We start from the raw sequence: 11796 nt of genomic DNA, 5'->3' as shown, positions 1-11796 counted from the left end.
CGACTTAACCGTACACGACCATGATAAATGGCGACGAGGCGTGCCGAAGAAAAGAAAAAAGAAAAAAAAAATGACAACGCGATGTATTTCGTGAAAGGAGCACGTGTACGCAGAGAACATGTTTGTTTTTGTTCTGCGTACGAAAGACGAAACTTCGAACGAGATATATGTGTGTACATCTCCGTTCGTTGAGATTCTATCGCACGCTCTCTCGTAAAAGGTCGTTCTCAGTTAAGTCGACAAGTGATTGACCCGCTTTCCGCGATCAACGGGACTTTAGTCTAAAAACGCGACTACCCACACCACGCTCTCCTTTCTCCCTGCGATATAATCGTTAATATAACAACTATTCATTTATTCATAAATTCTGAACGATCAAATTCAATTGTAACGTGATCTCCACTACAGTTCATTTCCCGCCGACGATCGTGTTTTTTTTTCCTTCCTTCTTTTCGTTGGAACGAATGCGTCTTGACCAGCGAAGTAGTAACGACAGAGTATCGGCCACGTGAGAGCCGGCACTCCTTTCTTCGTACGAGAAAATTTTCACAAGCGAGAAAAACAAAAAAGAGAAACGAAATAAAAAAAAAAATATTGAAATCGATGGTGGCACAGAGAAATAGCTCAGGAAATGAACGGTAGTACTCATAACGTTAATCGATGGCAACTCGTATCCACCTAAGGACATCGCGCAATAATTCTATATATCCACGATACCGTCGTTGCGTACTTCCGTGGAATCGCACGAGCGGCAGACTCGTTTTTCTTTCTTTCTTTCCTTTGTTTATCTCTTTTTTTTTTTGTTTCGCGCACACATACACATCATCTATCCTCCTTTATCCACTATCCTTCATCGTATATTATTTTTCCTTTCTTTCTCCGGTTTATTTTCCCTTTATTCATTTATTTTTTTTTTATTCACGACGTGGTTGATCGATAATAAAAAATCGGCAAATCGACGCGATAATATCAATGATCTTTCGCGCGTCACGCGACCTCTCCTATCGGATATATCTTCCGTGCAATTATACGAATTCTAATGCTTTAACAATTCAGCTCTGACCGGTTTTGAACGATCCGCAACGATATTTTCTCTATATATATAGAACCCATTCCAGGCGAGTTTTGGTGTTTTTAGTTGACGACGAGTGACGGTGATAGTGACGGTGGCGATAACGATGACGATGACGGTGACGGTGACGGTGACAATGACGATGTCGATGTCGATGAAAATGGCGATGACGATGGCATAGACTCTGACAAGTTCCTTTAGTTCGCTTAATGACTTGAAAACGAGTTACGGTTATAATTCCAATGTTCGAGTTAAGTTAAAGCCTTTTTCACTTCATTAAGGGAGAGTCTAAATTTGGATTGGGGTTAGGCTGTTGTGAGGTCGATGGTGATGGTACCTGTGGCACCACCGTGCCTACTCTCCCCTCGTTCAAGACGGTCCCTCCGCCGCCGCTGTTCATGCCCACGTTGCTTCCAGCACCTCTTTCTCTCATTCTTTCGCAGTAATCTGCGAATATATCACGGAAACGCGCCCAAGATTTCTCTGGTACGGTGATTGCTGTTCTAAAGTGTGTCTTCACCTGAAAGAAAAACACACATTCTTGTTCTTATCACGTTTCTCTCGAACGGTGAAATTTGTTATCCTTTTTATTATGACATTCTTCAACTGTTACTTTATTCTCTTTACTCGAAGATCTGATAAATTGTTCAGAAGAATGATACATTTTTTTTTTTAAATAAGGATTACAAAACAAATTAAATCCTTGACTTCTTCCTTGGTCAAACTGGCTAAATGAAGTTACAGAATTAAAGAAGAATATGAACAAATGGTCGTGAAAATACTTATCAGTGATAAATGTATAAGATTACTTCTGTAAATGACTTTCCACTCCATGTACCAAGATGATTAAACTACTAAAAACAATTTCATTCTAGAAAGGTGCTTGTAAACATATCTCTTGCTAGTTATATTTATGCTCCAATAATTCCTTCGACAAATTAACTTAACAGTATTTCATTATACCAATATGATTTATACAAAAGAAGCAACACTACAATAATCTACCTTTTCCTAACGAATTTCAATCATTTTGGTGATTCAGCTGAACATTTAAATTTTCCTTAAACGAATACTCAGCGTTATTTATTGATACAAATACAGTATGCAACAAAAACAGTGTAACAATCTTAACCTTCACAAGATGACAACTCTGCTGACTCTCATTTGAAACGTTTAAAATGTTTTAAAATAAAATGAAGAATATCAGCAATCTGAATCCATGTAAATTTTGTTACATACTGTAGAATATACGTTCAAATAAACTCCTCCCCCCGTGAAACCACCCTGAAAGAAACGTGTCCAGCCGTCTCAAGAGACAACTCTGTATTTTTAGACCAGCGATATGCACGCACCTCGGAAATTCTCATGTAGATACCGCGGTTATTCTGGCCGATATCAAAATAGAAATTCTTGCTATCCACGCGCATGTACCGTCCCTCTGGCAAGTCACCCTTGAAACCGCCATCGTCCGTACCGTACTCTTCGAGGAGATCTGTCAACGCGTCACGGAACTCAATCATACCCTGTGCTGGTATCGCGATCTGCGTCCTAGGTCCTCCTCGTGTGATCGTCTGCGACACCTGTAGAACAAACAATGCTGTCTGAATGAAAATATTCCACAGAGATCTACCCTATGATAAATTGAAGCAATGTGCACACGACAAAAAGCAAATTTTCTAGATCGGAACCGTCCCCGTGTTGTTTGTTTGCTCTTCAACGAAGAGTTGCGTACGAGAGCCTACTACTAAATGGTTTTACCAGCTGGAAAGATTGTGACCCTTTCGAACGTCAAGACGATATCCACAAAAGAGATAGATTCTCTCCTTATCATTTAGCGTAGAAAGTAAATGCATTGGCTGGTACATACAGGGTGACTCACCCGCAGGAAACGGCCGCGTGTATTTTCCTTGAGGTCCAAGTAATACCGCCTGTTATCCTTCGTCATTACTTCCGACTTCAGTTTCCCGTCGTCTGGCACGTTCTCCGAGGTTGGTGGACCTGCGGGTTCGGTGGTTCGAACAGGAAAGAAATATTAAATTTCTCGCTATTTGACAGATTTTGTTAAACTTTCACGACTCGTTTCTTTTCTCTACTAACAGTTTTTTTGTTTTTTTATTGTTACTGGAAAGCGGATATTCGAGATTTTTGGACGTAAGTACCGATATTCTAAAATTCTGAATAAAATTCTTAATTCTATGATAAAATTCTTTTTTTATGTAGACGTTAACACTGCTCTTAACCCTTTCGCTGCGATATTTCACAATATTTTTCTATATTTATTCTATATTAATTGCGCAACGAAAGGGTTGAAATTTCAAAGTGAGAAATTACATTGAGATATCTGAGGCCTTCTAACTTTTTACTATCTGTTTTCCTACTAATGTTAATTTATTCAGTGTTAATAAGCTAACATTGCTCAAGGTTTTCAAATTGTGAAATTAATACTTTGAAATATTATAAAATACTATAAAATAGAAAAATATTTTGAAGTATAAAAATATGAGATTTTTGGAAAAGTATTAACATTATAATTAATTTAATTAGGAGATCTATGCTAGTAACAGAAGATCGAATCATTCTTCTAATGATACACAGACTACACTGAATTCCAATTAACACGTTAAATCTAATGGATAATTTGCTTTCTCTTTGTTAAAATCAGGTTTTGTTTCGAAGTAAGAGCATATTTTAACAAGTTCACCGTCCGATGGCCTACATGTGAATCAGGATAATTTTGAGACAGAAATTCGTAATTCATCTGTAACGACATTGACTCAGCACTTTATGATTCATCCTAATTTTGACTCATGATCTATGTTTACATATATCAGAACAGCTTTACTTCAGACATTTATGATTCACAAGTAGCTTTCATGTATCTTTAAAAATTTTCCCACTTATCGATATATATACGAAATTTGCAAGGAAAAATATTCTACATAAAATGAATCTGTTACGGTAAACAAGATACGCGAATTAAAAATTCCAAACATTTTATAAAATGAATAAAATCAGTTCTCCCCCTAGTGCTGTAGAAAAGATAAAGCAAATCCAATGATAACGCATAGTGTTATCTTTGTAGATACTTCAACATGTTTTCAACACTGAAATATCAGTAATTATCATAGTAATTTTACCATTAAATTCATCTCCATTCTCCTTTCCACAGGCAGAAGAAAATTAAACTCGAAAAACTGTGGATATCTGTTACTTTGATTCCCTTCACACAAAGAGAAATATAATTTTATCAAAGCCAAAAAACCTTTTCCTACTTTTCAAAAGAAACCCAATCTTTTTACTGTTCATTCTTGACAATGTAAAGATAGAATCTTCATTAATTTCATTCAAACCAGAAGTAATATAGTTCTACTAAAAAACCAGTGCTCAAAGTAACATTTTTTTCAAGGAAAGAAAATTCCACAAGTGTCAATTATTAATAATTACTAATAACTAAGAATATTCAATTTAACACACAGTTTTTCTCTATCAGATCACAATAACGGTCCAAGTTCCTCTAGAAACCTCTAATTTTCTTCTCAATTTGCACAAAAAATTCATCTGAACGAAACAAGGACAGTGAACGTGTTAAGATACAGAGAAGAATTTCAGTAACATTTCCCTTCTATCTGGCACAGAGCGGATTGATCTAACAAAACCGACAAAGAGAGGTTCTCTCCCTGGAGGCGCGTATCAGTGCTCGCATCAAACGGAATCTCATAACAATAACTGTAGACTGCGGTTTACCTAGGGATGCATAAAAGTCACTAAACGTCGAAAGGTAGTTTCGAAACTCGGATGCTGTGCTGAGCGCCAGGTAGATTTGGCTTCTCCTTCCATCTGCGCCGATCTATAAAAACAAAAGCATTCTCTGTTTACTCTTTGTTCGCAGTTTGAAAAGAAAACGAAGGGAAAAAAAAAGAAAGAACGTTCATTCGATTGCCAATTTAACCATCGAACGAACGAAACGACACTAAAGGTCCCCTAATGGAACCTTCATGAAAATAACAATCTGAAAAATACCTCGGCTACTTTGATAAACCTCCCACGTCTGTTCTGTTTTACATCGAGATAGAATCTTTTGCTCTGGATCTGCAGCATCTTCGTCGCCAACTCCTGTTCGCCCTGCTGACTCTGCTGACCTGAAATCATCGTACAAACTTTAATTAACCTCGTCGTCCTCCGACTAAATCCTCTACTACCTATCGCACAAAACAGTCTCGTCTGATATATATATATAAAAAAAAAAAAAATTCATCCTGATCTAACCTCATGAAAGATTCTCCACATCCTCGTCAGGATGAAAGACGAAAAGAAAAAAAAGGAGCAATGTATACACATATATCCCTCCCGAAAATGAGAAAACAATAACCCAGTTTCCATTCTCCCCTGCAGAAGATTCGACCAATTCCCAACCCCCAAATTATCCCCAGTTTAACGATACCCGGAGGGCTCGTCGGTGGAAAAGAGAGCAACAAAACAAACGATCAGGGACGCTTAAAGAACTTCCCCTTCTGGAGAGAAAGAAAAAAAAAAAAACAGGCGACTTGTCCGGTAGTTGGAACGATTGCTATGGCTGTTTTATGGCTGTCGAAGGGGAAGAACAGTGGAGAAGGGTGGCTCTGTGCTGGGCAGAGGGACAGGGGGTGCGAGAGGAGAGAGGCCGGGAAAGAGGTCACCCAGTGTTTATTGGGTCAGCTCTTTGCCGGATTCCCTCGAGCTACGGACGAGTTTCTGGGTCGAAGAAGAGGCGGTGGAAATTCGACGATTACCGGGAGCTGAGGACAAGGTGAACCAAGGCATTGCCTCGATTTGTAGGTAGCTAGGTGGAGAATAGGTTTTCGAATCCTGCGGGAATCGAAGGACTAGAGGGAGGGAGAGACAGGGAGAGAGAGGGAGAGCTAGACGAAACGGTTGAGCTGTGTTGCTAGTCCTCCTCGTCCTCGTCGATCAATAACAGCTGCACCAAACGGGTCAACGACCCGTTTGGTGCCCCACTCGCCCCGCCAGATACACCTCTACCTACTTTTTCATGTTATCAGCCCCGTCTTAACCTTTCTGCCGATGTCTCTTCGTCTTTCTGTCGATGTCTCGGCCACGGGCGAGCGGCTCGATCGAATCTGGCCACGGTCGAAACGGGATCGTGGAATTGTTATGTGGGGCGGAAGAGGGTTCTCGGCCGGGGAGAGTATTTAGGTGGGAATTAAGGTATTTCTGAATTGAGGAAATTGGTTACGTGGGTGGAAACGAGATTTTTCTTTTTTTGAGAATATTTCGCTTTTGGGAAAATTGTTCGGCATTTTGGAGATATCGATTTCTAAGCTGTGAAAAAACGTTTGAAGGCTTGTACGTGTGAAGTTCTGGCTTTGTGAGCGTTAGAAGTACAGTAGAATAATTTTAGTAGTTAGAAAGGTAAACTAAATGAGAGTAAGAAGATGATTTTTTCAAAAATGATGCTACTTCGCTTTTTCATGGACCGAATAAGGAAACTGGGAGATGTTCCAGTGGGCGACAAGTGTGTCTTTGTGCGAAATTGCCATTGATAAATGTGAACAGTCGCTAGAACAACAATGTTGAATATATTATAAGAACGATATCGTGAGAAACTCTAATGTTAAGAGTAAATTTAATGGCAAGTGTGTTTGACAAGCACAATACAATACCTATAATAAATACATACACACAATCCATCGTTACAAATATCAAGATCATCGAATCCAAATGGAAGAGAATTACCACAACAAAGACGAGTTAGGTACATTTCAGTGATAAATTCATTAATAAATTCCATCACAACTCAGAATAACCAAAATAAGCGTTGTAATAACAATCGAATCAGTCCAAATCGCAATATTTCCACGCTATCCTACTTCGCTGTACCCCCCCAAAACAAACAAACCATGAAAATCATCGACAATCGGAAGAAAATGAAAAGAAAAACAGTAGTACGATGCACAATTTCATGCGGCCAGCCGTCCCCCGTTCATAAGTCAGAGCCCCAAGGATTGATCCCCTGCGCGAAACGTGCGTCGAACGATCGATCTAACTGTAAAGGGTTTCCCTCATTATTACGTACTGGACTGTTGCAGGCTGCCCGGAATTGGGACAGGGCTGAGATCGCCCTGAAAGATCCTGCTCTTGAACATTCTGCTCGCCTATACACACGCTCTCTCCTAACGATAGTTCGTGCACCTCAACTCCTTTCGTCCTCCTATCCTCCTTCTCATCCCCCTTTCTCAAATATTTACTCTCTCTTTCTCTTCCCTTCTCTCCTCTCTTATTTATATATCACCCTTCCTTCCCTCAGTCGATCAACAACTCTCAATAATTTCCTCCTGTTCTCGAGAAGCTTGTAACGTCTTCCTTGGTCGATTTCGGTGCGCATCTCGCAGCCTGTTAATCCGTAACGTCGCGCTCCCGAGGCCACAGCTATCGCGAGCCTGGAAATTGGGACAGGGTCGAGAACACTCCACGGAGAAAGGGCTTCTCTCCTCTCGACATCCCTCTCTCTCTCTCTCTCTCTCTCTCTCTCTTTTTCTCTCTGTGTCCGTCGATATGTCCCTCGCGCACTTCCCCTTCTCTCCTTCTTTCCAACCACCCTGTCCTCTTCGTCTACTTCTTCTTCTTCTTCTCACCTTCTCTACCTCTCATAACAGTCCCTTTAAACGCCTAACCACCCGGCGCAAACGATATTTCGAGAAAAGGAAATCTTGTCCACTTAGCCGATGGACTGTGCATGATTGTGCATCAGTGGCTACCTATTTCTCTCCTCCAACCACCGTCCTCCACCCCTTCTTCTTCTTCTTCTTCTTCTTCCAGCCGCCTCCGATTTACAGTCCTTCGGAGAGAGCGCAGACATGCAGATTCACGCTTCTCGAACGATTCATTCGGATTCATTATTCCGGAGCGTTCATCACGGTGCACCTTGTCGACCGTCGTCCTCGTCGGCGTCGAGCTTCGTCTCCGCACACCCTGGACCACCGGCACGCTCGTTCGTCATTTTCCACTGTCTCCTCAGCGTACGATCCTCTCACCGTGACTCTGCTAGGTCACCATTTATTATCAGGAGGCGAAGGACACGTTTAGAGCTCGATTGGTCATAGAGAGTGCCAGCTAGAGATTGCTAATTAACATACTTCTCGTCAACGAGGATGTTTCACGTTGAAGATTCCGTTTGTTTTCTGACATCGTTCAAATATCAAACTCTCTTCTATCTTTCAGACTTCCAGTGTTCTCTTATCCTTTGAATGGAAATTCTCTTACAATTTCTTAGGACCTTTATCTCTATATCTTCACGATCGAGAGTCACCCCTTTTCTTCACCAGGAAGGAACACAAGATCCTCCACCAGCATTTCTATCTCTTTTTTCCTTCAGTTAGTGCGTTTCTTTGCAGAACGAAACATTTTTAATGGAAGTGTTCACGCGCGAACCACGTTTCGTCCTCGTCAGCGACACTCGTGGCTCCTCTTCTTGCGTAACAAGGACATCCCTCTCCCATTTCTGCCAACGGTACGTTTAAAGATCCTCAGGAGGACGTTCCCGTGGACGCATCCCGGTTGCTCGCGGATTTACGAGGCGGACACGACGTGGACGTCGACGACGACGAGGCACGAAGGGGGCGGGTGCATTGATCTCTGCGCCTGGAGCGCGACTCGTGGCGCTGCACCGACCTGCCTCAATACGAACTGCATATTTCCGTTCTCCCTTCTACGCGTCGTTTCCATGAACGGCCGCGTCCGACGAAGGCTGCTCTGCCTTCGACGCCTCTGCGCGTCGACGCGTCAACCCTGGCCTGATATCCTCCTCTTCCTCCTCCACGCACCAAGCAACTACACGAGGGACGTCTTCTCGTTTCCATACATTTCTCTCTGCTGGGTGCTGCGAGTTTTTTCCACTAACCCCTTTTCTAATCGTGAATTTTAGGATTTTGTTTTTTCCCTTTTTTCTTCCGTTTTAGGTTTGAGAATGGTCCTGGCTAATTTTGGGGATTCTTTCTGTATGAGTGCTGAGAGTTTTTTTGGATCAACCCCTTTTCTCCTTGTAAATTTTTGGATTTCGTTCTGTTCCTTTTTGTTTTCGTTTTAAGAATGATTCCGACTAATTTTGGTTTCCTACAAAACTTTTAGGCCTCCTTTTATCTGGGCGCTGAGAGTTTTCTGGGTTAACCCCTTTTCACTTCATAAATTTTTGGATTTTTTTTCTTTTCCCCTTGGTTGATTTGTTAGGGTTTAGTGATTTTAACTAACTTTGCTTTTCTAGAAAATTTTTGGGATCCTTTTCATGTGGGTGTGATGAGAGTCTTCTGGGTTACCCCCTTTTCCTCGTTATTATTTTGATTTTATTCGGTTAATATTTTTAGATTTTAACTTTAAGGATGATTCTGACTAATTTTGGTTTCCTACAAAACTTTTGGCCTTCTTTTATTTGGGCGCTGAGAGTTTTCTGGGTTAACCCCTTTTTCTTATAAATTTTGCCATTTTATTTTTTTTTCTTTGGCTGATTTATTAGGTTTTAGTTTTGAGAATGATTCCGGCTAATTTTGGTTTTGTACAAAATTTCTAGGCAATTTTATATTTCACGTATTTCTGGTGGGCGCTGGGAGTTTTCTGAATTAACCCCCTTTCCTCGAAATATTTTATTCTTCTTTAATTTCTTAGACTTTGCTCTGAGAATGATCTTAGCTTATTTGGTTCTCAAGAAAATTTGATATTTATCTACCGATCATCACGTCTATAACGTATACTAAATCACGAAAGGGTTAAGGGGTTGGGGGTTTCAAGATTCGAAAAAGATCATTCTTTTATCTCTTATTTCACGAAGACTTCGCAAGTAAGATGTTCATAATAATGATAGAATAATTTCATTGAAATTGAAGTACTTTAACTCCAATTGCGCATCGAGTAATTGACAAAAATAGCACGTGAGCCAAAATTTTTTGGACGATACACAGTGTGTATCTTTGTTTTAATAGTTTCTTGGACGATTGAATATTTTCAGGCTTGGTTAGTCTCTAGAGATTTGTGTGTTTTCTTGATAAACAGAAGATATAAATATCTTAGCAGTTTCTGGGGGAATGAGTATTTTGAGGTTCGCTAATTTTTCATCAACTCCTGATGATCTTTCATGACTGAAATTTTCAAATGATTTAACGGTCTGTAAGAAGATGTATTATTTTCGAATTTTATTCTTTCTCAAACAAGATAAATATTATTTCTCAAATTTTAATATATGAACACTTTGATACATATTTTTCTGTAAAATTTAAATATTCTAGAATTTGCTGGCTTTTCAGTGATTCCTCGATAAATCTTTTTGGAAAACTCGAAAATGGAGCGAACACAACAGTTCCTATTTTAAAATACGATTGCTTTGATATTTTTATTTGGAGGTTTCATGAATGTCCAGAGATTTATGGTGAACTTTTAATGGTCCCCAAGGCAGTTGACTACGAGTCAATTCTTCATGAACTTTACAAATTGATTTGTATTTTCAGATCAAGCAAATCAGACGAATGTTTAAATAATTTATAAGATTAAATATTTTCAGAATTTCTCAATTTTCCTGATACTCCTCCTGAATTTTATATCAACTTCCAGTCAAGTAAATATATTGTCAATTTTGAAATAAAGGTGCTTCAGTAGTCTCTGAAATAGTTGCATATTGTAATGAATTTACGATACAATTTTACTTTCATTGTTAATCAATTCTGGAATAATTAAATGCTTTGTAATGTTTCCTAGCTTTCCAGTAACTTCTTTTACACAAAAAATCACAAAAATCTTTAACCCTTTACAACTCTATGTGACTTAAAAGTTACATATCCGTTTACCTATATTTTATTTTATCGTACTGTTGCTTTATTACGTTATTTCCAGTTAATTTTTTAACAATTATTAATTCTTGCCTTTCAACAATTTTCAAAAAATTGTAAATATGTTCCCTCTCGAATTTTCATTCTTCCCAACGATATAATAATTAATAATAACTTCCTATTTCGAAACTGAACCTCGTCTGAGGTTCCAAATATATAATTAAAAAAAAAAAACAATAATTTCTGTTAACCTTTTCATTGCTATTGTCGCATATAGGCTATTTGAAAATTTAATGTACTGTTCAAGGTTTTGGTGCATTTCCACGTTAAGTACAAAAATGAATATTTAATTTTATCCTTTACGTACTTGCTCTTTGATTAAATAAAGTGAATTTTGAAACGATACTGTTAAAACAACAAACTCTGTAGCAAACTGGCTAGAGATTGCACAATTTGCCACACACACACACATTGCGTATTAAAATCTGCTGCATGGAAAGGGTTAATGATTTCTGTAATAATTTGCGAAAGCATTGAATATTATGGTGGTCTGCTAACTTCTCAGAGATACGTTGCTAATACATTTACTCATATTTGAAGAGGTTACGAACGAGGTGTTTTGGTAGTTTGTAGGAAGCCTAAGCGTCTTGAAAGTTTGAGGAGCTGAGAGCCGAGAGTTGAGACATTTTGAGTGGTTTTCTAATGTGCAGGGTTATGGGAAACGTTGCTCTATCCTGATTTAGGAAATGATCATAGTGTATCCATAGGTTTCCTTTAGTTTTTAAAATTGTTCCAGCAAAAAATGAATTGCGTTAATTTCATTCTGTTCTGATACAGTTTTATTGACAAAAAGTAATTGATATTCGATAGATAGGTATTATTAATTTTTCAAGTGGGAAATTTTAAATACAATTT

The 11796-nt window shown here is 39.0% G+C and overlaps 1 protein-coding gene across 3 annotated transcripts in view; it reads right to left on the bottom strand.

Moving 5' to 3' along the window:
* Positions 1–610: 610 nt before the first annotated feature.
* LOC108572795 (transcriptional activator protein Pur-beta) overlaps positions 611–11796 on the bottom strand; it is a 23289-nt gene continuing 12103 nt past the window's right edge. For 2 of the 3 annotated variants that reach the window (XM_017935094.1, XM_017935093.1), the window contains 5 exons: positions 5093–5211; positions 4817–4919; positions 2940–3070; positions 2425–2652; positions 611–1592 (listed from right to left, as the gene is read on the bottom strand). In XM_017935094.1, the coding sequence (XP_017790583.1) occupies positions 1341–1592; positions 2425–2652; positions 2940–3070; positions 4817–4919; positions 5093–5211 (833 nt within the window). In that variant the 3' untranslated portion in view covers positions 611–1340. The remainder of the gene's footprint in view (positions 1593–2424; positions 2653–2939; positions 3071–4816; positions 4920–5092; positions 5212–11796) is intronic. The other variant, XM_017935095.1, reaches the window with a different exon arrangement.

This window comes from Habropoda laboriosa, unplaced genomic scaffold, assembly GCF_001263275.1.
Source record: "Habropoda laboriosa isolate 0110345459 unplaced genomic scaffold, ASM126327v1 scaffold22, whole genome shotgun sequence".
Lineage (NCBI taxonomy): Eukaryota > Metazoa > Arthropoda > Insecta > Hymenoptera > Apidae > Habropoda > Habropoda laboriosa.
The sequence above is the reverse complement of the archived record's forward strand: the minus strand, read 5'-3'. Positions and strand labels throughout refer to the sequence as shown.